Source organism: Acinonyx jubatus, chromosome E1, assembly GCF_027475565.1.
Source record: "Acinonyx jubatus isolate Ajub_Pintada_27869175 chromosome E1, VMU_Ajub_asm_v1.0, whole genome shotgun sequence".
Classification (NCBI taxonomy): domain Eukaryota; kingdom Metazoa; phylum Chordata; class Mammalia; order Carnivora; family Felidae; genus Acinonyx; species Acinonyx jubatus.
Window position 1 is genome coordinate 35,766,390 of NC_069397.1, and position 22,113 is coordinate 35,788,502.

General features: G+C 52.1%; 1 protein-coding gene across 5 annotated transcripts in view; it reads left to right on the forward strand.

Annotated features, from left to right (window-relative positions):
* Positions 1-399: 399 nt before the first annotated feature.
* Positions 400-22,113, forward strand: part of TTLL6 (tubulin tyrosine ligase like 6) — a 28,764-nt gene continuing 7,050 nt past the window's right edge. Inside the window, exons 1-12 of one of the 5 annotated variants that reach the window (XM_053212061.1) lie at positions 414-556; positions 749-789; positions 1,930-2,048; positions 2,187-2,317; positions 4,082-4,238; positions 4,969-5,112; positions 5,715-5,800; positions 11,132-11,357; positions 12,520-12,695; positions 15,333-15,521; positions 16,834-17,005; positions 18,175-18,435. In XM_053212061.1, coding sequence (XP_053068036.1) covers positions 2,028-2,048; positions 2,187-2,317; positions 4,082-4,238; positions 4,969-5,112; positions 5,715-5,800; positions 11,132-11,357; positions 12,520-12,695; positions 15,333-15,521; positions 16,834-17,005; positions 18,175-18,435 — 1,563 coding nt within the window. In that variant the 5' untranslated portion in view covers positions 414-556; positions 749-789; positions 1,930-2,027. The other 4 variants (XM_027033996.2, XM_053212063.1, XM_053212062.1 and 1 more) reach the window with 4 other exon arrangements.

Below are 22,113 nucleotides of genomic sequence, written 5' to 3' on the forward strand. Positions count from 1 at the left end.
ATTTTAAGGTGTATTTATTTTTGAGAGAGAGGGAGAGACAGAGCACGAGTGGGAGAGAGGCAGAGACAGAGGGAGACACAGAATCGGAAGCAGGCTCCAGGCTCTGAGGTGTCGGGGCTCGAACCCACAAACTGCGAGATCATGACCTGAGCTGAAGTCGGACACTTAATCGACTGAGCCCCTCGGGTGCCCCAGTACATTTTAAAAATAACAAGACTGATGCCGATTTCTGGGATCCGACTGTAGCTTCTGTGTTCTAGTTCCCATTTAATATTCTGTCACGCTTCGCCTCTTTTGGGGAAAATGGATCAGTCCTCAGACTCACTGATGTGTGACAGCTTGTCCACTTTCTGACTCACAACTTCCGTTAGTGGGGGTGGGGGGGGGGAAGGCAAGAGGTGGGCGACCATGAAGTAATTTGGCCGAAAAGATTTTTACTTCCTGCTCCTGATGGGCCGCTGGAGTCAAAGGATTGAGGAGGCAAGGTTCATAGGAAGCCAAAGCAGAATTCGTTGTAACCACAATGCCGAATTTCGACCTCGTGGGCTGAGTAATGGTAGCGCCCGTGTTTTTTCTGCCGCTCTGCAATCCTTTGGATTCGTGTCTTCAGTAGGGGTGTAGTCAAACCAGGCTGGGTGCGACTGAGTAGGCTTGGACCCGCCTGGGGTGGGATGCTTCTGGGTGCGGCCACGTGTTCTGGCAAGTGCGTCTGTCTCTGTCTTGCTGCTTTCCTTCTTCTCTTTTCCAGATGATTGGTGATCAATCTCTCCACCTGCCGATACGACAGCGGTGAGCGCCTGCATTCGAGGGATCCACAATGGGGACCCAGTGGATTGCCCCCAAAGGGTTGGGAAGGGTCACTTGTATATTCCTGGGGGTGAAAAGGGGGTGTCTCCAAATCCTCACGTTTCCTTCACCCAGCTCAGTTAACTATTCGAGGAAGGGAATCTCACTCCAAGAAAACGTGGGTTTTGACCATGGTGGTGCCATACTTCAGTTCTCTGTAGTTCTGATGTAGGGTTCTTTGGGAATCCGTAGAAAAGGCAGGGGTTGGTCCTTGTTAGAGCAGAAGTTAGAGACTGGCAGCCTGCAGACCCACGTTGGACTATAGAGAAGTGTTGTTGTCATTATATAATTCCGAGTTTGAATAAGTTTCAGCCTGGTCCTGCCTTTCCTGGTCACTTGCAGGCACTTCTTCGTTTCCAGGCCTTTTTTTGTGTGTGTTTGCATTGGAGTGAGCTCCCAGTTCCAAATGCTAACAGGGACAGAGAAAGAAGGATGTGATAGCATATAAGTGTGGGCTTTTCTTTAATGTTTTATTTATTTTTGGGAGAGCGTGCACCCGCAGGGGAGGGGCAGAGAGAGAGGCGGACAGAGGATCCGAAGCGGGCTCCGAGCTGATGGCAGAGAGCCCGATGTGGGGTTCGAGCTCACGAGCCACGAGATCATGACCCTGGCTGAAGTCGGACGCTCAACCGACAGAACCGCCCGGGGGCCCCAGCCTATATGTGGTTTTGAAATGCATTGTATACTTTTTTTTCTGTTACCTTCCTACTTAAGCTTGGCTCTGGCTAATGTTAAGGATTAGTTTACATTCCCTGAACACAGAGTGCTTAGTGTTTGGAGGAAGGCCAGAAGCCTACTTCCTGGCAAGGGAAAACCAGGGCAGGTAAAACATTCTTCCCAGATAACCTTCTGTGGGGTTCACCGGGTATAGGCTGTATTCCTCAGTAGATCTCCCTGTTTCTTTCTTGGCAAAGGTATGTCCAGACCAGGCAAGATGGCTTCCAGTTCCAACGAGCTGAGGTGTCTCTCTTCAGCACATGGTCTGACATGGTCTGAGACCACCTAGAAACATAACCTCCCCACCCCATGCTCCTTCCCCACTTCCGGGGCTAACAGGCCTTTCTTTCTCCAACTCCATGGCAGTGCGTAGGGCTGCCCAGCGGTATGGCCTTCGAGAGGGAGGGGAAACCAATGACTGGACTCTCTACTGGACAGACTACTCAGTGTCGCTGGAGAGGGTGATGGAAATGAAAAGTTACCAGGTATCTGGGGCAGAGCTGGCCCTCAGTATAAGTGTGGCATCTCTCCAGCGGGCTCCCACTTTTAGGACCGTCCACCAAGGGGATCTCATGGGTTCTCCCGTGGCCCCCATTATTCATGAACTCTGGCTTCCTTCACAGAAAATAAATCACTTCCCTGGGATGAGTGAAATCTGCCGAAAGGACTTGCTGGCCAGAAATATGAGCCGCATGTTAAAGATGTTCCCTAAGGATTTCCTCTTCTTCCCTAGGACCTGGTGTCTTCCTGCTGAGTAAGTGCCCACCTGTGCACCCTTCTCCACCCTCCACCCCCAATTTACATTTCCGTCTTGCTCTTGATTCCCTGGTGCCACTTTCCCTTCCCAAAGGATCCCCCATCTATCGCTCTCCTTTTCAGGAAGAGAAGGGATAAAGGGTGTGTCCAAGGTTGAGAAAACACAAAGCTCTGCTATAAAAAATTAGATGACATCTCGGGGCTGGGTGCCTTGGAGCTTGTGCCTGTAGTTGGGATGAGAATGGGTTCTGACCCTGAACGCTGTTGATTTTGAACTTGTTCCAACCTCTTAAGTGTGCGGTTTCTGGATTTTGAAGGACCATGAACACTTCTGGAGGGAGTGAGATAATGGTTAGTGCCCAGGTTGGGAGCAGGGAGGGATGCCTGACCTCTGTCCCACGGCAGGACTATGGATGGCAGGCAGCCTTTCCCCATCCCCCACCTCACTTTCTCCATCTTGAAACTGGGCATCCATTCTCGGTACACAGATTGCTCTGGACCACACCACCAAGGAACAGAAGAAATGTGAGATGACATAAATGTGACCTGGGTACCATCTGGTCTTTGGGATGAGGTGGAGGGGGCAGAGAAGCATTGCCATTGGAATTATATTCACACAGCAAGAATCCTACTCTGTCCTCTGCACCCAGTGCTTTTCCTTTTTTCTTTTTTTTTTTTTTAATGTTTATTTACTTTTGAGAGAGAGAGAGAGAGCATGAGCAGGGGAGAGGCAGAGAGAGAGAGGGAGGCAGAGATCCCAAGTGGGCTCGGCACCGAGAACGGAGAGCCTGAATGCAGGGCTCGAACTCACGAACTGTGAGATCATGACCTGAACTGAAGTCGGACGCTTAACCCACTGGGCCACCCCAGCACCCTCCAAGTGCTTTTCCAAACCAGGAGCTCCAAGATTCCCAGACTTCCTCAGCTTGTCTGGAACAACTTTCGGGACTTAGTAACAACTCAGAAGGAAACATGTTTGCCTTTAAGCCACCGGGCACATCCAGATTTCATGGCCCCTAAGGAACTTGGCAGTCAAGTGAGTTCTCTAGTGGTCACAATGCAAATGAGTTAAAATGCAAAACAAGTGTAGCAGGACTGAGATCTGTAATGCATCACATTGGCTTCTTTCTTCCGGATGCGCTTTCTTCAGAGCGGAGAATACTGTTTGCACCTTGATGCTCTGGCTGAAGGAGAGGTGTTATCTGGGAAGAGCTGGACCTAGAGTAGGGAAGGAGACGGATTGATCCGAGGTCACAACACTTGTCAGGGCTTGAGCCAGATGCAGAACGCCACATCTCCTGTCTGCAGACCCGCAGGGCCAAAACACTCGGGTCCCAGCTCCCTTCGTGGGGCATGCAGTCTGTGTTAACGCCCTGCATGCCGTCTGTCATGTGATCAACCACCGTACCAGCCAGGTGTCGTTACCCCACGGTGTAGGTGATGGAAGTAAGGCTTAAAGAGGTCAAGTCCTTGCGAAGGGTTACACAGCTGTGAGCGGTGTCGCCTGGGTTTAAATCCCGACCCAAGCTCCCCTCAGAGCCCACCCTCCCTCCACCGTGTGCGCGTGTGCACGGCCGTCTCTCCTATTGCCAGGTCTTGTAGCGTGCGTCTGTTAGCTCGAGGGCTTTTTCGCATTAGAGAGCTTTAGTGTTTCTGTTTTGGTTTGGCTTTTGATGTTTTTTTTGTTAATAAAGGGCTAGGCTTTCTTTGCACTGCTCCCCCTCTAAAGGTGTATTTCATTCCCTTTCTGCCGCTCTGGTAGCTGGGGAGATTTGCAGAACTACAGCAGGTCAAGAAAAAATAAGACGTACATTTGTAAGCCGGATTCGGGCTGCCAAGGGAGAGGTATATTCATCACCCGGACGGTGAAAGATATCAAGCCAGGCGAGGATATGATCTGTCAACTCTATATTTCAAAGGTACTTCTTCCTTGGGATTATTTATTTCTTGCTACAGCAACTTCATGCTCTAGCTTCACTGGACTGTGGGAAATGAGGGGACGGGGGCTGGCGATGGGGGCCGAGCCGAGTCGTGTCTTCTGCCCTGGAAGTTGTCAGAGCAGGCCTTCGGCCCAGGGATGTGATGTGTGCCTGGGCAAGCGTCTCTCACCCTTGTGCCCCTGTAGCTGGTCTAGCCTTACTAGGCTGGCCCTTGTCCTCCAACCGATGGCAGCTGGAGGGCACCTTTGGTCTGTGGGTGCCCCGCTTCATTTGGGAGAGGGGAATCGTCCTGGAGAGATCATGGTGACCGGCTTTACTCCATGGCTGGAGGTCAGAGGTCACAGTGGTATAGCCCACCGCAGGGAGGGAGCCCTCTGGGAGCGGGCGCGGATTGGGAAGGCCCGGCCAGCCCTGCAGGAAGCACTCTTGCAGAAGTGACATTGGTGACAGCATGTCCCTCATCACAGGACTTTATAATGGCACTTTGTCTGGTTGCCTGGAGGTCTCCGGGAGGTGGTGAGTTGTGCTGTAGAAAACGGAGGCACAGCGTGGTTTAGTGACTTCCACAGGGCGAGTCACCCCCCCCCCCCCCCCCCCCCCGTCCTCCTCCCCAACTCGGGCCAAGCCTGCACTCCGTAGTGCCTGGCGATGATCTTCAAGTCTGCATCTCTCCTCTGAAGCCTGTGTGACTCCTGTTCCCTCCTCACAGCCCTTTATCATTGATGGGTTCAAGTTTGACCTGCGGATTTACGTGCTGATGACGTCCTGTGACCCCCTCCGGATTTTTGCATACAACGAAGGGCTAGCGCGCTTCGCCACCACCTCCTACTCCCACCCCTGCGCAGACAACCTGGTGAGCTCAGGGGATGTGCCTCCTCCCCTGCCCCTCCTTAGGGGGACGAAAAGCCCCCAGTTAAACCCACGTCCTCAAGACGCTGTGGCTACGGGCTGTCATTTGTTGAACACTTACTACGTGCCGGGTTGCATCCGTCCCTTCACTGGGCCCTGTTAGGAGCCCTCAGAAATAGGGATTATCATCTCTCCATTTCACAAACGCAGAAATGAAAACTCAGGTTGTAAGGGACTTGGCGGAGGTCACAGAACGAGGAAGAGAGGAGGCTGGGACCCGTGGCCAGAGCTGCCCTGCTTCAAAGCTAGCGCTCCAGATCTGCGGGAGAGCCTCCGCCCACACCTTCAGACCCCGCCCCCCCAAGACTCCTGAAATGCCCCTCAGGCAGTGAACCACCCAAACGCAGGAGGGGTTGGACTCTCTTCTGCCCTAGGCTGCGGGATACCACTTGACTTCCTCTGTTTTGCCACTTGAAGCAAGCCCAAGGCCTCCCCTGTCTCTTCTTTAAGACCTAGGGGCCCCGGGAGGGCAAGGAGAGGAAGTGGGAGACCCCACAGAGTTGCATGTCTCTCTCTCTCTCTCTCTCTCTCTCTCTCTCTCCCCAGGATGACATCTGCATGCACCTGACTAATTATTCCATCAATAAGCACAGCTCCAATTTCGTTCGAGATGCTCAGGCCGGGAGCAAGAGGTAAGGAAGCCCCTTCACTTCTCTCGTCTTGCCCCACCAGGCTCAGAGCCACGGTCTGCGATTCTACCCAAACCCCGTCAGTCCCCCTTGGTGGTTCCATCTTGGGTCACAAGGTCTCAGAAACTATTTCTTGGCCTCCGTAGTCTCTGCCCTCTGGCCTCATTAAAAGCAGGCTACCTCGTAAACCCTAGGAGGTTGGGAGGAGGAGAGAGAAACGCGTACTGTTTCCCCAGCAGGATACACACACACACACACACACACACACACACACACACACACGTATGCACGCGTGCACGCCAAAACATACGCCTGGTACGTTGGGCCCTTCTGAGATTTCCAAACCAATAGATATTTATCGATCGCTGGTCTGCCACGCTAGAAGGACAGGTCAGGCAGATGGTCCTTGGGCCTGTGGTTTCCTGGGGTGTTGTTCCAACAGAGATTCTCAAATGATAAGTCACGATGTGTGTGGCATGTGTTGACATGACTGTGGCTGGCCAGCTTTGAGAACCCCCCCTCCCCACCCTACCTCCCAGGAGCGGGGAAATGAGAGGAATGCCTGAGTATATGCCCAGTTACTACATTCATGTGATCGGCTAATCCTGTCTCATTGGAGTTTTAGGAGAAAGGGGGAGCTGAAGGAAGGGAGCCTGCCAGGCACAAGGGGAAGGGAGAGTGGTGCCTCCTGTGTGGTGGGGGCCGTGCCGGGCAGGGGGGGGCTTTGTTTACAGTTTTACCCCCCATGCATCTTCAGAGCACTACGACAGAGGCGTTATAATCTGCCCTTTGTAGGTGGAGAACTATGAGTTAGGTACTATGTCCATTTTACAGACAAGGAAACTGAGGTCTCTGAGAGGTTAAGCTGCCCAAGGCCCCACAACTGTCAGTGCTAGAACAGGATGAGAAGGTAGGTCTGCCAGATTCCAAGGCGCGTGCTCTGCCCCCTGCCTGAGGCTTCCGAGGGCTGATAAACACGCAATCTGTTTGGCTTTGGAGCCTCAGGGAGGCACGTGAGATTTCACAACTCCCTTGGTGGCAGAGTTCCAAAAAGCAAACGGAAAATCACTAGCTGAAGCCTGCTCGAAGGGGAGGCCTCCCCTGTTTCCGAGGGCGCCCCCCCCCCCCCCCCCGCCGCTCCCCACCTTGACCGTGGAAGCCAGCTCAGCCTTGGGCGCCCTTGCAGGTTGAGTGACGGTGCTCAGTGAGGCCTGGCTTTCGGTCCTGGCTCTGAGTCTCGCCAGCTTAGTCAGCGTGGGCAGCGATCTTTGAGCCTCGGCTTCGTGGCGTGTAAGATGTGGGCAGGGAGATGCCCCATGAGACTCAAATGACGTGTGGGACAGTGCTCAGGGTCACCGTGACTTTCCCTAAGGGCCCTCATTTCCTTCCTCTTACGAGAAGGCAATAGGCTTTGCGCCCTCGGGCCATGACGGAAGGGTGGCAGGGGGTGCCGGGACTAAGGGGAGAGTGTGTGGTATGGTTCTGCCACCTTGCACCCCCCTTCCTCCTCCCTCCTCTGCTTCCTCAACTCTCTTTCCCCCTAAGCCAGGCCTCGCCCCTCTGCTCTGCTCCCCCGCCCTCCCCCCTGCCCTCTCTCCCTGAGTTCCGGGCTCATCCCTCCCCAGTGCACCTGGATATGTCCTGTTGCCTACGACTCAGCATTTCCTCACCCCTCGCTCCCACCCCAGCGTTCCAGAATGGTTCCCCTGCCCAGCTTCCCCATCTCTCCCTCCTGACCTGCAGGATTAGGGAGCTTGATGTCCTTGAATCCCGAAGATTCCTCCTTCAGAGGTCCCTGTGTCCCTTCCTTTCCACCAGACCCAGACCTCAGACCCAAGGGCTGCTCGGCCCCCTGGCTCTTCACCCTAAATCCAGACTTTAACTTCTCTGTACCTCCATTGTCTCATCTCTAAGATAATTTAGTAATCAGGGCGCCTGGCTGGCTCAGTCGATTGAGCGTCCGACTTCGGCTCAGGGCATGATCTCCACGTTCACGGGTTCGAGCCCCACATCAGGCTCTGGGCAGACAGCTCAGAGCCTGGAGCCTACTGCCGATTCTGTGTCTCCCCCTCCCTCTCTCTGCCCCTCCCCAGCTCGCACTCTGTCTCTCTCTGTATCAAAAATAAATACACATTAAAAAAAATAAAAAACAGGGGCGCCTGGGTGGCTCAGTCGGTTAAGCGGCTGACTTCGGCTCAGGTCATGATCTCGCAGTCCGTGGGTTTGAGCCCCGCGTCGGGCTCTGCTGACAGCTCAGAGCCTGGAGCCTATTTCAGATTCTGTGTCTCCTTCTTTCTCTGACCCTCCCCTGTTCATGCTCTCTCTCTCTCTGTCTCAAAAATAAATAAACGTTAAAAATAAAGGAAGGGAGGGAGGGAGGGAGGGAGGGAGGGAGGGAGGAAGGAGGAGGAAGGAAGGAAGGAAGGAAGGAAGGAAGGAAGGAGGAAAAAACGACATAGAAACTACGAATACTGGCTGGCCAGCCTCAGATATGCCGTCAAGGACCTATTGAGATGACCTATGTGAATAAGCTTCAAAAACAATAACCCCCACGCAGGTGGGTGCTGTTATTCTGTATTCTGTATACAGTACTCCCCCTTATCTGTGGTTTCCCTTTCCGCGGTTTCAGTTACCCGCCGTTAACTGTGGCCCCGGGAGCACATGATCCTCCTGATGGAGGATAGTCAGCCTAATGTTGCGTCACAACGTCCGCGTCACTCACCTCATTTGTCTCATCGGGGTGGGCATCGTATCTCACATCAGCTTCGTAAGCCGGGTGAGCGCAGGAAGGTGTTTCGAGAGCGTGCAGGAGAGACCACAGTCACACAACTTTTATTATGGTATATTGTTATCATCGTTCTCTTTTATTTTTCCTTGTTGTTGTTCATCTCTCACTGTGCCTAATTTAGAAATTAAGCCTCATCACGGATGTGTCTGCAGAGGGGAGAACATAGTACCTGCAGGGTCTGGTGCTCTCCACGGGTTCAGGCATCCCCTGGGGGTCTGGGAATGTATCCCCTGTGGATAACGGGGTGGCGGGGGGGGGGGACTTCTCTACTCATTACTGGAAAATGGTAGAGCCAGAGTAAAACTCCCGTGTCTACCCTGAACCCCTAGGCCCTGGTCTGTGCTATTCGCTCCATGGGGTTCTACCAGGACGCTCTTTGGCTCATATTCTGTATATAGGCCTTGCTCGTTCCCACTTCTCCATCTTTGCTCAGCTCCAACCAAAACCATGGGCGAACATCCTCAAAGGCCCTTCGGGCTCGCTAAGCTTCCATACTGCCTTCTCCGATCTGGTTCTAGGTTCTGGTGCAGCCATATAACTAACCACTGTGAAACCAGTCGTCTCTATGGGCCTCTGTTTCCTCATTTAATCAGATGAGAGGATTGGGTTCCATCTCTGAGGAGGCCCCACAGCTGTCAGTGCTATGGGATCTGAGTCAAGCCACCCACCTTCCCGTTTCTGGACCCCCACCACCCTCTGGTCAACATCAGCCATAGCCCGTAACTGCTCTGGGTTTGGTGCACATGTCTGTCTTTTGTCCTTGCTTGTACTTAAGTTCCCTGAGGGTTAGAGCGATGCCCTGGCCTTCTGGGCACCTCCCATGTTGCCAGGCAGAGTCCTTCTTTCCTTCTGTCCCTCCTTTGTCCTTCGCTCTTCTTCCTCTTCCCCGCCTTCTGAGGTGATCTGCTTCTGACGCTGACTGCCTTACCCGCCCCCAATTCCCCTGTCCCCAGCTTGAGGCCAACTGCACCCCCGGTAAGTCCCCCACCAGGTGCACACTCAGCAGGAACAGTGGAGGGGAAGACAGAACAATGGGAAACCTGGCAGGGCTCTGGGGGGCGCAGAGACCAGGCCCTCTTCATCTTTCGAGGTGCCTGGCACATAGCTGGTGTGTTAAATTGAATTGGCTAACCACTGGGCATTATGAAATTACACGATAATGGATATTCATTGTGATGTGCCTGAGTCATCAAGAAGAGGTTACGCCATGATTTGCAATGTCTGTTATAAGAAGTGTATAATCTTTTTGGGGAAGATTTATTTCCCAATTAGGCAAATTAAATACATTTTTTTTTTTTTTTGCACTTGAATGGATTGGCTTCAAGCGATCTGGAAAATTCATTTATGGGCAACACTTTATACCCTGACAATGGCGGGGGCGGGGGGGAGGTGGGCTTCTGTGTTCAGTGGCCTTTGCTAATCTGTCTTTACATGAATGCATCCTTGGTTGGTCATTTCCATATGTGGGTTGACTCCCCAGATGGTCCTTAGCTTCCCATGGCCGCGGGATCGTGAGTTTCGCATGTTCAGCAGACCCTCGGCAAATGTGCGTTGACTGACTGCCCCCGCTTCCTCCTTTTTGGCCCCATTGGCTGGGGTCCCGTGAGCTCTTTGCACTGCCTTGTGAGCCCCTGTCTCTTGTCTTGTCTTCCCCTCTGCTCTTCCCGCCCCTGTGTCTCTCCCTCACACATTGCCACGTCAGCTCCGTGTGCGCATGCGTGTGCATGTGAGCAGGTGGCTGTGTGTCCCCACCGCCGCCTCTTAGACCTGTCAGCTGTGCCCTTTCTCTGGACTGCCCAGCTCAGAGCTGACCAGAGCACCCCTTCAGACGTTTCCTCACGAACCTCTCCACACGGGGTAGACGTCCTCTGATCTGTGTAATAGGGTGAACAGCGGGTGACTGAGGGGTTTTCTGGGATGTGAGACTCTCAGTTCTAAAATCAGGACTGTCCTAGTTTGCCTGGGACAGTTGGTAACCCTCTCTGTGGCGGTGCCCTGGGGCTCCCTTTTCCCTGTGGATAGTCCTAAAGCAAAGTTTCTGTGAATCTAGTGTCCCCAGAAGCCCCTCAGATGGCTGGCGTGGGACCCAAGTATTGGTGTTCTTAGAAGGCTCCCTACGTGTTTCTAATGAACACCAAAGGCTGAGAAACCATTTGCCATCAAAGCCAAACCATAATGTAGGATGTTGGGTGGTTTCTTTTTTTTTTTTTTTTTTTTTGCACCCATTAAGCTTTCCACCCAGAATACCTTGTCCCTGCCCCGGCCTCACAGGTGTTTTCTGGGTCACAGTGAAAGTGCCCAAGCCAGGTCTTATGTGTCATTTTACCTGCACCCACTTCAGGGCCGCAGAGGCTTGAGGACTGTGGCCCTATATCTCCTGCAGGCCCCTTCTGAGCTGACACAGCCCTGTTGTCGCCCTGCACCCCGGGCGTCCATCCCCGTTAACTCCCGGGACCTCTCCAGAAGTTTCTTGGTGCCAGCATGAGATGGCCTAAGCTGACCAGAGGGGGGCCGCTTTTGCCTCACGGCCTGTGGTTTCCTTCCAGGAAGCTCTCCACCTTCAGTGTGTACATGGAGAGCCACGGCTACAACACGGAGCAGGTCTGGAGAGATATCGAGGACGTCATCATCAAGACGATCATCTCCGCCCACCCCATCATCAAGCATAACTACCACACCTGCTTCCCCAACCACACACTCAACAGCGCCTGCTTTGAAATCCTGGGCTTTGACATTTTGCTGGACCACAAACTCAAGCCCTGGCTGCTGGAGGTAGAGGGGTTGGGGCGAGGGGCGAACACTGGCCGCTCTTACTGGGGCCGGCGGGGGTCAGGCTCATGCCTTCATCCCCCCCTCCGCTCAGCCAGATCCTTGCAATCAACCTCCCGGCCAAGCCGGTTCATCTGCCCGGGGCTTGCTGCCCGGGGCTGAGAAGTGGCCACCAGAGGGGGTAGACGGCCAGGGATTAGCGAATTCCTTGTGCCTTCTTGAAGTCCACCCAGAGCGGGGGTGGGGAAACCGTTGATCTCAGGTGCAGAAAGCTTCCAAAGACAGCTTTGTGTTTTGTAATAGAATCATCTCCCAGAGAGGGGGTGTGGTTCATCAGAACTGGGTGATGATATTCGAGATCAGACGGGAGCTGCCGGGCCTGGCTGTCGGGGGCTTGGGCCACTCGGTTCCAAGCACCAACAGAGAGTGGGCTGGTGTCTGTGGCCGAGGGAGTGGGTGGAGAGCCGCTCAACAAGTTTCCTGTCTCCCCCAGACCCATGGCAGGGTGCCCCGCAGCGCGTTACATAGGGCGTCTAAACAGGACGGACTTTCCCGCGAGCAGGAATGAGTTCTCTCCCCCTCAATCCTGCTCAGGGTCCCGAATGCATCGCTCTGGTTTCTTCCCCACCTCCCAGCCAGACCCTTCCATCTGTCCTATGGGATGGCATGTACCTGAGAGAGCACGCACACCAGGGGGAGAGGAGACCAAAGACGGGGCACCCCTGATGCTTCTCGAGAGGAAAGGCCTGACGGGACGGGCGCCTGGGTGGCTCAGTCAGCTCAGCGTCAGACTTCTGCTCAGGTTGCGATCTTGTGGTCGGGGTTCGGGCGATGGAGCCCTGCACCAGGCTAGGCACAGTCAGTGAGGAGCCTGCTTGGGATTCTCTCTCCTCTCTCTGTCCCTCCCCTCCCCCCTCAGAATAAATAAACTTCTAAAAAATCATAAAAGAAAAAAAAAAGAGGAAAGGGCTGAAATATATGCTGGTTAAACCAGAGGATATTCTCCTTCCTCCTTTTCTCACTCTGGCTGCAGTGCGGACTCCCCCTCCCTGTCTCTCCCCCCTCACCTGGTAGCCAGGTGCTCCCTGGAGGTGGCATTTTGGCCTCACTCCCTGCCTCCGCTCTGGACAGCCCAGCCCTCCCCCTCCCCCCGGTTCCTTCACAGGTCAACCATTCTCCGAGCTTCTCCACCGACTCTTGGCTGGATAAAGAGGTGAAAGACAATCTGCTATATGACACTTTGGTCCTGATCAACCTGGGAAGCTGTGACAAAAAGAAAGTCTTGGAGGAGGAGAGACAACGGGGGCGGTTCCTGCAAAAATGTCGTTCTCGGCAGACCAGGTACAGAGGTGCCCCGAGACCCTGGAGACCCCACTCTCTGTGACTTCCCTGCTCCCAGTAACACTGGCCTGGCCTGGTTGTCAACGAGCCTGCTGGTTATGTGGTCTTCATGTCACTTCTCTGAGCCTCAGTGTTCTTTCTGTGAAATGGAGCCAGTGATACCTAAGTGGAATTAAATGAGATAAAGGTTCATCACAGTGCCTGGCATGATAGGGTGTGTTAGAGACCGTGAGGAGTCTTGCCTGCTGGGGGCAGGCAAAATGAGTGAAGGGGGTTAAAAGCTACAAACTTCCACTTATCAAATAAATAAGTCATGAGGATATGATGTAGGGCATGGCGACTATAGTTAGTAAGACTGTATTGCATGTTTGAAAATTTCAGAGAAGCGCCTGGGTGGCTCAGTCGGTTAAGCATCCGACTTCGGCTCAGGTCGTGATCTCACGGTTCCTGAGTTCAAGCCCCACGTCGGGCTCTGTGCTGCAGCTCAGAGCCTGGAGCCTGCTTCCGATTCTGTGTTTCCCTGTCTCTCTCTCTCTCTCTCTCTCTCTCTCTCTGCCCCTCCCCTGCTCATGCTCTGTCTCTCAAAAATAAATAAACATTTTTTTAAGTTAAAAAAATAAAGAAAGTTGCTAAGAGAGTAGATCTTAAATGTTCTCATCACAAGAAAAACATTTTTGTTAACTGTATGGTGATAAATGTTAAGTAGACTTATCGTGGGGATCGTTTCGTGATATATAACAATATCGAATTGTGTTGTACACCCGAGAAAGTAACAGGGTGGTATATGTCAATGATACCTCAATTAAAGCAAGTAATTGCATTTAAAAAAAGAATCTTGTCCCGAGTTGGTGGGGAGGGAAGTCAATTCTAACAAATGATAATCCTATTTGGAAAATTAGCTTATATGTGCAGAAAGGGGCCTTTTGAACAGTTTTACTGTGAGCATTCTTTTTTTTTTTTTTTGTACTTAAAAATAGGAGATTGGGGCACCTGGGTGGCTCAGTCGGTTAGGCGCCCGACTTCGGCTCAGGTCATGATCTCACAGTTCGTGAGTTCGAGTCCCACGTCCGGCCCTGTGCTGACAGCTCGGAGCCCGGAGCCTGCTTCGGATTCTGTGTCTCCCTCTCTCTCTGCCTCTCCCCTGCTCACGCTCTGTCTCTGTCTGTCTCTCAAAAATAAATAAATGTTAAAAAAAATTTTTAAATAGGAGATTTAGTTATAGACAGAACTATATCCCGGGTATGAGTTCATTAAATATAAGATGAAGATTCAGGGATCACCAATCCCCAAATTAAAACCATTCCTTCATTTTTGCTGAAAGACCCATTGGTCTGTCCTACCCCATGTTACCTGTTGGCAGGAGCGAGCGCCCCCTGCTCCCTGAGTGGCAGCACCTGCCTTTAAACAGGGGCCTTCAGGGGCGCCTGGGTGGCTCAGTCGGTTGAGCGTCCAACTTCAGCTCAGGTCACGATCTCACGGACCGTGAGTTCAAGCCCCGCGTCGGGCTCTGGGCTGATGGCTCGGAGCCTGGAGCCTGCTTCCGGTTCTGTGTCTCCCTCTCTTTCTGCCCCTCCCCCGTTCATGCTCTGTCTCTCTCTGTCTCAAAAATAAATAAACGTTAAAAAAAAAATTAATTAAAAAAAAAATAAACAGGGGCCTTCATTCTGCGGAGCAATTCTCGTGTCTGAAGAGCCTGAACTTGGTGGAAGAAATGCCTTTGTGGCTTTTCAGATCCCCCTGAAGCCCCTCTCCTCCCATGAGCTCCCATGAGCAGAACCAACCCTTGTGGGGGGGGAGGTTGGGCTTCTGACGCGGAGGCAATAGCATCTACTTTGTGACAGCACTGTGTTTCTCAGGGCACTTTTGCGGGTGCCCCGTCTTCCCTGTGAAGACAGGTGGGTAGCGGGGGATGTTATATGGTCCTGTCATTGGAGCTAAGGAGACCAAGCGTCTGGGAGGGGAACTGACTTGCACGAGGTCGCCCCGCTGGGAAGTGACAGGTCTGGAGCCAAGAACCCAGGGAGCGTGCCGCTTGGGACTCCTCCGGGCTGCCTTCCACTGAGCCGGCTCTGTCTCAACTTCTCCAGGAGGAGGCAGCCTCCGTTAGGGAGGAGCCGGGGCTCTCCCCTGAATCATCCTCTTGGTCATGGCTTGGCCCCCGGATAAGCTCCGTGCTCTCGTGCTCTCGGTTTCCCTGCTGTAAAAGGGACTCATCATTCCTCCCTCTCTGACCTCCAGCTCCCTGAGGGGCTGTGAGGGAGAATGAGATCATCGCAGCTCATAAAAGCTCAGCCAAAGAAGCCCTCACATTTAGCAACCTCTCCAGAGGAGGGAAATCAGGGCTGCAAAGGGGGAGGTGGCCACAGTCCGTCTCCTCCGACCTGAGCCAAGGGGAAACTGGGATCTTGTATGACGAGAGACCTTGGTGAGCAGCCAGAAAGACTGTCCTAACCAGCGTTTAGTGCCTCACGACAACAGCTGTCCCGAGAGGGCTAGAATCAGTCCCGCACATTTATTTAGCAAATATGGGTTGACCGCCGTTGTGTGCGAGGCCTCTGCCTGGCCCCAGGTGACATCCAGCTTGGCACATCCCTTCCTAGAAAATCTACAGCAGCCTTGCATTCTGTTCCCCAACAGGATCGAGGAGGTCAAGGGTTTCCAGGCTGTGTGGTTAGAGAAAACTGAGAAGTACGAGAAGGAAAACTGTGGAGGGTTCCGCCTGATTTATCCTACTCTGAATGCGGAGAAGTATGAGAAGTTTTTCCAGGGAAACAACTCTCTCTTCCAGAATACTGTTGCCTCCAGGGCTCGGGAGGTGTATGCCCGGTAGGAAGGCTCTGGGTGAGGTGGGTGGGTGTCGGGGTGGGGGGGACATTATACTTGACCTTTAGGGTGACTGGCCTGGCACAGCGAGGAGGGTCTTTTATTTACTTTTTTTAATTGTTTAATGTTTATTTATTTTTGAGAGAGAGAGAGACAGCGTGAGCAGGAGAGGGGCAGAGAGAGAGAGGGAGACACAGAATCCAAAGCAGGCTCCAGGCTCTGAGCGGTCAGCCCAGAGCCCGATGTGGGGCTCGAACCCACAGACTGTGAGATCATAACCTGAGCTGAAGTCGGACGCTTAACCGACTGAGCCACCCAGGAGCACCCCCCCCCCTTTATTTTATAAAGTTTATCTATTTTTGAGAGAGAGTAAGAGAGCGAGTGGAGGAGGGGCAGAGAGAGAGGGAGAGAGAATCCCAAGCAGGCTCTGCGCTGTCCACACGTGGAGCCCCATGCGGGACTCCAGCCCACAGACTGTGAGATCACGACCTGAGCCGGAATCAAGAGTTGGACGCTTAACTGACTTAGCCACCCAGGCGCCCCACGAGAAGGGTCTTTGAGCTTCAGTCCCCAACCTGGGAGTTGCCAGGGATATATTTGCTTTGGTCTCACAAGGACCAGGAATGCTAAGATACCCCGGTGTGGGGCTTTAAGTGGATATGTGGCTGTTTCTAGAAACTTGTCCCTGAGAGAGGCACCCTCACCCCTCTCCAGAAACCCCAGTCCCTCAGAACTCCTGAATCCCCACAGGTAGGAAACCTAAGAGCTGGAAGGGACTCATCTGTCCCGTCTAATCCCTACCCATCACTCATTTTATGGAAGGGGAGGTCAGAGCCCAGAAGGGGTCACATAGCAGGTGATGGCAAAAGAGAAATCGGAATCTCTGTCTCCTGACCCGGGTGACCGAGTTAGTCCTACTACGTCATTGGCCAGAGAGGTGTAGTGGTCCAACACGGGGGCCCCTTGGTTTGGCCGCCTACCCCGACCCTCTTCCCGGCACCTGCCACGCGTGGCCCACTGGGAAGTGGAGACAGAGACAAGGGGGTGGAGCCTCGTAGAGCCACTTGCTTTGCATGTCTCCCTGGATGCTGTTCCCCAGGCTGGGAATGGTCTGGTGGGAGGAATGCCTCCCCCCCTCCCCCCACCTCCTGCTCTGTGCCCTGCAATGTCATGGATGCAGGCCAGACACGCTGGGGAAGGACATGTGGAGCATTGCCCTTCTTTGCCGAGTCTCATCCCCCCCCCTCGGGGGACAATAGCCCGCATTTGCAGCCCACCCCTCACCTCCCTGACGCTCGCTGTTCCTCACGGACAGGCAGCTGATCCAGGAGCTGAGACTCAAACAGGAGAAAAAATCCTTCCAAACGAAAGAGAAGGCAGAGACGCAGGGGGAGTCGGCCGGCGAGCGATCGAGAGGCAAGAGCGCGAGGAGCTGGCCACAGAAACCACAGCAGGAACACAAGGCCACGGCCCCCGTCTCCAGACAAGTAAACCTGGCGGGGAGGGGCGCCCCTGTGCCCAGCACCCTTCCTCGGCTGGTGCCGGTCCATGGGGGGCTGCTGAGGAGGCCCCTGCCCAGAGCCCTGACGCACTGAAGGAACGGGGGGCTGCACGGAGGGCTGGGCCCCAGGAGGCGGGGGGGCCTGGAAGTCACAAGGAGCCCGGCGTCCTTCAGACGCTCACCAGCCCTCCAGTGGGAGTGAAAGCAGCTAGGAGGCCAGGCACGGTCCCCATGTAGGCTGCGGGCTCCGGGCCCACTTGTACTCATAGGTCCCACCTCCAGCTTGGGTTGGAATGCTCGCCTCCAGCAGGCCAGGGGCACAGCTGGGGTGGGGGTGGGGGTGGGGCGCAGAGAAGAGCATTAGGGACGCAGGACCCTCCCCATTACATGGGGTGACTGACCACAGCTGGGTCCCTCCAGCCTGCCCGCTGCTCAGAGTGTGTGGCCCAGCCCCGGCCTGTGGGCCAGCTGTCCCGTTGTCCTACCGTCTGAATCTTTGGACTCCCCCCTCTGCCACACTGTCTCTTCTGGCTCGGTGGAAGGACTCACGCTGGCTTTTTGGACCATCTCCTTTTTCTCCAACACTCGCCTGAAGGGGCAAGATTAGAGCAGGATCTTTTTTTTTTTCCTATGTTTTCTATAACTTTGTTAGGGTCGTAGGCCCTTCGAGAATCTGATAAAAGCTATGGAACCTCTTGCCAGAAAGTATACAAAGGTACAGTTTTAAAACTGCAGTCTTTGGGGTGCCTGGGTGGCTCAGGCGGTTAAGCGGCCGACTTCGGCTCAGGTCATGATCTCGCGGTCCGTGAGTTCAAGCCCCGCGTCGGGCTCTGTGCTGACCGCTCAGAGCCTGGAGCCTGTTTCAGATTCTGTGTCTCCCTCTCTCTCTGACCCTCCCCCGTTCATGCTCTGTCTCTCCCTGTCTCAAAAATAAATAAACGTTAAAAAAAAAATTAAAACAAAAAAACTACAGTCTTAAGTGGCTTGAAGATGTCATGAAACCATCCATGAGCCCTCTAGAACCACGGATTAGAGACACTTTGGGACCAATTGCTTTCCTTCTCTTCTCCTTGGCACCTACCCTGGGTGCAGATGCATCTGGAAGTGGACACAGCTGGGTTCCCACGGGCCGTGTTTGGTTTCCTCCCTTCCCAGAATCTCCAGCCATTGACGTTAGTGTCCTGCACACCTGAGTTGCTCTTGAGTGTCAGAGATGCAAAGACAAATGAGACAGACAGCAGCCTCGCCCCGGAGGCCCCCACAAAAGAGGCCGGCCCTGCACGGCGGCACACCTCTGCACCTGACCTGAGGCACTCGAGCCTTCTCGGCTGCCCGGGGCTGGAGCTCGGTAACCCCCTCTCCAGAATCAAGGAGGTCAAGTCCGCCTCCGCAGTGAACATATTCACCAGCACTGAGGTGAGTAGAGTCCTCTACCTCCCCAGAGGGCTGAGCTCAGGGGGCGGTGGTAGGAGGAGTCTTGCTTTCTGGTGCCTTCTCTACCCCTGAGTCTTCACTGTCCGTCTCTGAGTGAGCCGCTCAAGCCTCGATTTCCCCGCCTGGGAAGCCCGAGTTGTGAGGAGAACGGACCCTTACTTCTAGGGCTTTTCAAATGTTAATCACAAGCCCACCAACCGCTGGGTCACGACTGTACTCTAACTACTGGAAAAGCTTCAGCGTTGTTGGGCCTCAGCTCGGTCCAAGTGCAGTATAGAGCGGTGTAAGCGTTTTTCAAGTTTCTAACCATAGCCCACAGTAGAAATCCATTTTATTTCATCCGTACGTAGACACACACTGAAAAAAACTTTCCAGAAAAGTGCTTGGGGGGGCTCCTGGCTGGCTAAGTCGGGGGAGCAAGCGACTCTTGATCTTGGGGTTGTAAGTTCGAGCCCCATGTTGGGTGGAGAGATCACTTAAAAGTAAAATCTTAAGGGGCGCCTGGGTGGCTCTGTCGGTTGGGCGTCTGACTTCGTCTCAGGTCATGATCTCGCGGTTTGTGAGTTCGAGGCCCGCGTCGGGCTCTGTGCTGACAGCTCAGAGCCTGGAGCCTGCTTTGGATGCTGTGTCTCCCTCCCTCCGCCCCTCCCTTGTGCATGCTCTGTCTCTCTCTCAAAAATAAACATTAAAGGGGCGCCTGGTGGCTCAGCCGGTTGAGCGTCCGACTTCGGCTCAGGTCATTATCTCGAGGTCCGTGAGTTCGAGCCCCGCGTCAGGCTCTGTGCCGACAGCTCAAAGCCTGGAGCCTGTTTCACATTCTGTGTCTCCCTCTCTCTCTCTGACCCTCCCCTGTTCATGCTCTGTCTCTCTCTGTCTCAAAAATAAATAAATGTTAAGAAAAAAAATTTTAAAAAAACGTTTAAAAAATTTTTTAAAGGTTAAGATGGTAAATCTTGTGTGTGTGTGTGTGTGTGTGTGTGTGTGTGTGTTTATTTTACTGCAATAAAAAAAAAAAGAATAAAGAGTATGCATTGGGATCTGGCTGCCTCTGTTTGGATACTTGGATCCTAGAGTCTCCTATATGACTTTTGTCTAGTCACTCTTATCTCCCTAAGCCTTAGATTACTCATTGAGAAAAATGGTCATTTAATAATAATAACTACAGAGGATTACTTTGAGTGTTAAATGAAAGAATTGACGAAAATGTTTAGGGGCACCTGGGTGGCTCAGTCAGTTAAGTGTCCGGCTCTTGATTTGGGCTCGGGTCATGATCTCGTGGTTCATGGGATCCAGCCCCACGTCGGGCTCTGAGCTGACCGCACGGTCCCTGCTTGGGATTCTCTCTTTTCCCTCCCTCTCTTTCTGTCCTTCGCCAACTCGCACGAGTGCTCTTGCGTGCATGTTCTCTCTCTCAAAATAAATAAACTTAAAAAAAAAAAAAAAGGAAAAAGAGGTTTAGAGTGGTGCCTGTTGCACAGGACTCCGGAAGCATTAGCTATTATTTCAATATTCCTGTGACTTCTTAAGACTGCCTCTGTTCTCTTCTCATTAATTAATTAATGACTCATTAATTAATTAAGACCTAAAGCGGTACTGCTTAACTCTAAAGAGGTTTTCAAAAAATAAGGCAACAACATTTTATTGTCTTTTTTTTTCTTTTTTGGATTTCATATGCAGAGGGCTGATTCAGTAAAAATCCTTGGTTCATTCAAAGCCTTTGTGCCTTTCATTTACTTATTTTTTTCCTTTTATCTCTATGCTTATCCACCATGTTTGGTTAGTGTGTTTCCTGGCAAAGTAGAGATTTTTTTAATGTTTATTTTTGAGAGAGAGACAGACAGAGTGTGAGCAGGTGAGGGACAAAGAGAGAGGGAGACACAGAATCTGAAGCAGGCTCCAGGCTCTGAGCGGTCAGCAGAGAGCCCGACGCAGGGCTCGAACCCGTGAACCGCGAGATCATGACCTGAGCTGAAGTCAATGCTTAACCCACTGAGCCACCCAGATGCCCCAGTAGAGATTTTTTTTTTTTTAATGCATGCACTTAAACTTTATTTAAATGTGATTGGGTTATTTATCTCATTCTATGACCCAGTCTTTTTCTTGTTGAGCCCTGGTTTTTTTTTCTTTTCTTTTCTTTTTTTAAGATTAAATTTGGGTGCATTGAAATGCTCAAAATGTTTTGAAAAGTTTATGTACGTAAATAATCTCTCCACCCAATGTGAGGCTTGAACTTGAATCCAGAGTCACATGCTGTTCTGACTGAGCCAGCCAGCCACCCTGAAATGCTCAAATCTTAACTGTACGATTCTGACAAATAAACACATCTATGTAATCTCTATCCCTGTCACAGTGTAGAAGTTTCTGACATCTCCAGAAAATTCCCTCCTGCCCTTTTCCTGGCAATTGTCCCCCTCACCCCCCACCCCCACCCCGTTCCCTGTGTCCGTCATTCGAGGACCAGGGATCCTGACCCTGGCTTTTTTGACCTTGGACTATTTTGCCTATTCTAGAATCTTATATAAATGGAATAAAATAGTACATACTCTTTTGTGTCTGTCTTCTTTAGCTGAATATTATATCTGAGATGCGTTCATGTTGTTGGGTCTATCCATAGTTGGTTCTTCATTGCTGAATTATAATCTGTTGTACAAATCTACTGCAGTTTATCATTCTCCTGTTGATGGACATGTGGGTTGTTCCCAGTTTTTATTTTTTTATTGCTACTGTGATTAAAGTTTCTATGAACATTGCTGTACAAGTCTTTGTGGACATATGTTTTCATTTCCCTTGGGTAACCACCTAGAAGAAGTTTGCTAGGTCAAAGGGTAGATCTGTGTCGAACTTGATAAGAAACTCCAAAATCTTTATTTAAAGTGATTGTATCATTTGTACATTTCCACTGACAATGAATGAGAGTTCCATTTGTTCCTCTGTCCATGTTTGGGGTTATCTGCTTTTTAAATTTCAGCTACTCTACTGGCTATTTGTGATTTCACTTTGTAGTTTTAATTTGCAGTTCCCTGGTCGTTAACGGTTTTGAGACTTTGTCAGGTGCATGTTGGTCATTCGTGTTATCTTTCTTTGTGAAGAGTCTGTCAAGTTTTTGCTCCCCTCTCTTTTAAAAGTTAGGATTTTTTATCTTTTTCTTATTGACTTGTAGGAATTCTTTGTATATCCTGGAAACCTGCTTATTCTTTTTCTTTCCTTTTTTTTTTAAGTTTTTTTTTCCTTAATCTTTATTTTTGAGAGAGAGAGAGGGACAGAGCACGAGCAGGGGAGGGGCAGAGAGAGAGGGAGACACAGAATCCGAAGCAGGCTCCAGGCTCTGAGCTGTCAACACAGAGCCCGACACAAGGCTCGAACTCAGGGACCGCGAGATCATGACCTGAGCCGAAATCAAGAGTCAGACACTTAACCAACTGAACCACTCAGGCACCCCTCTAACACTGTTTATTGAAAAGACTTTGGGTGGGGCGGCTGGGTGGCTCAGTCGGTTAAGCATCTGACTTCGGCTCAGGTCATGATTTCCCCATTTGTGGATTCGAGCCCCGTGTCAGGCTCTGTGCTCTTTTATTAGGCACACGTTTGCAATTGTTTTGTCTTTTTGGTATATTGACCCTTTTTTCAATCATGAAATGATAAAATCCTCCTTATCCCAGA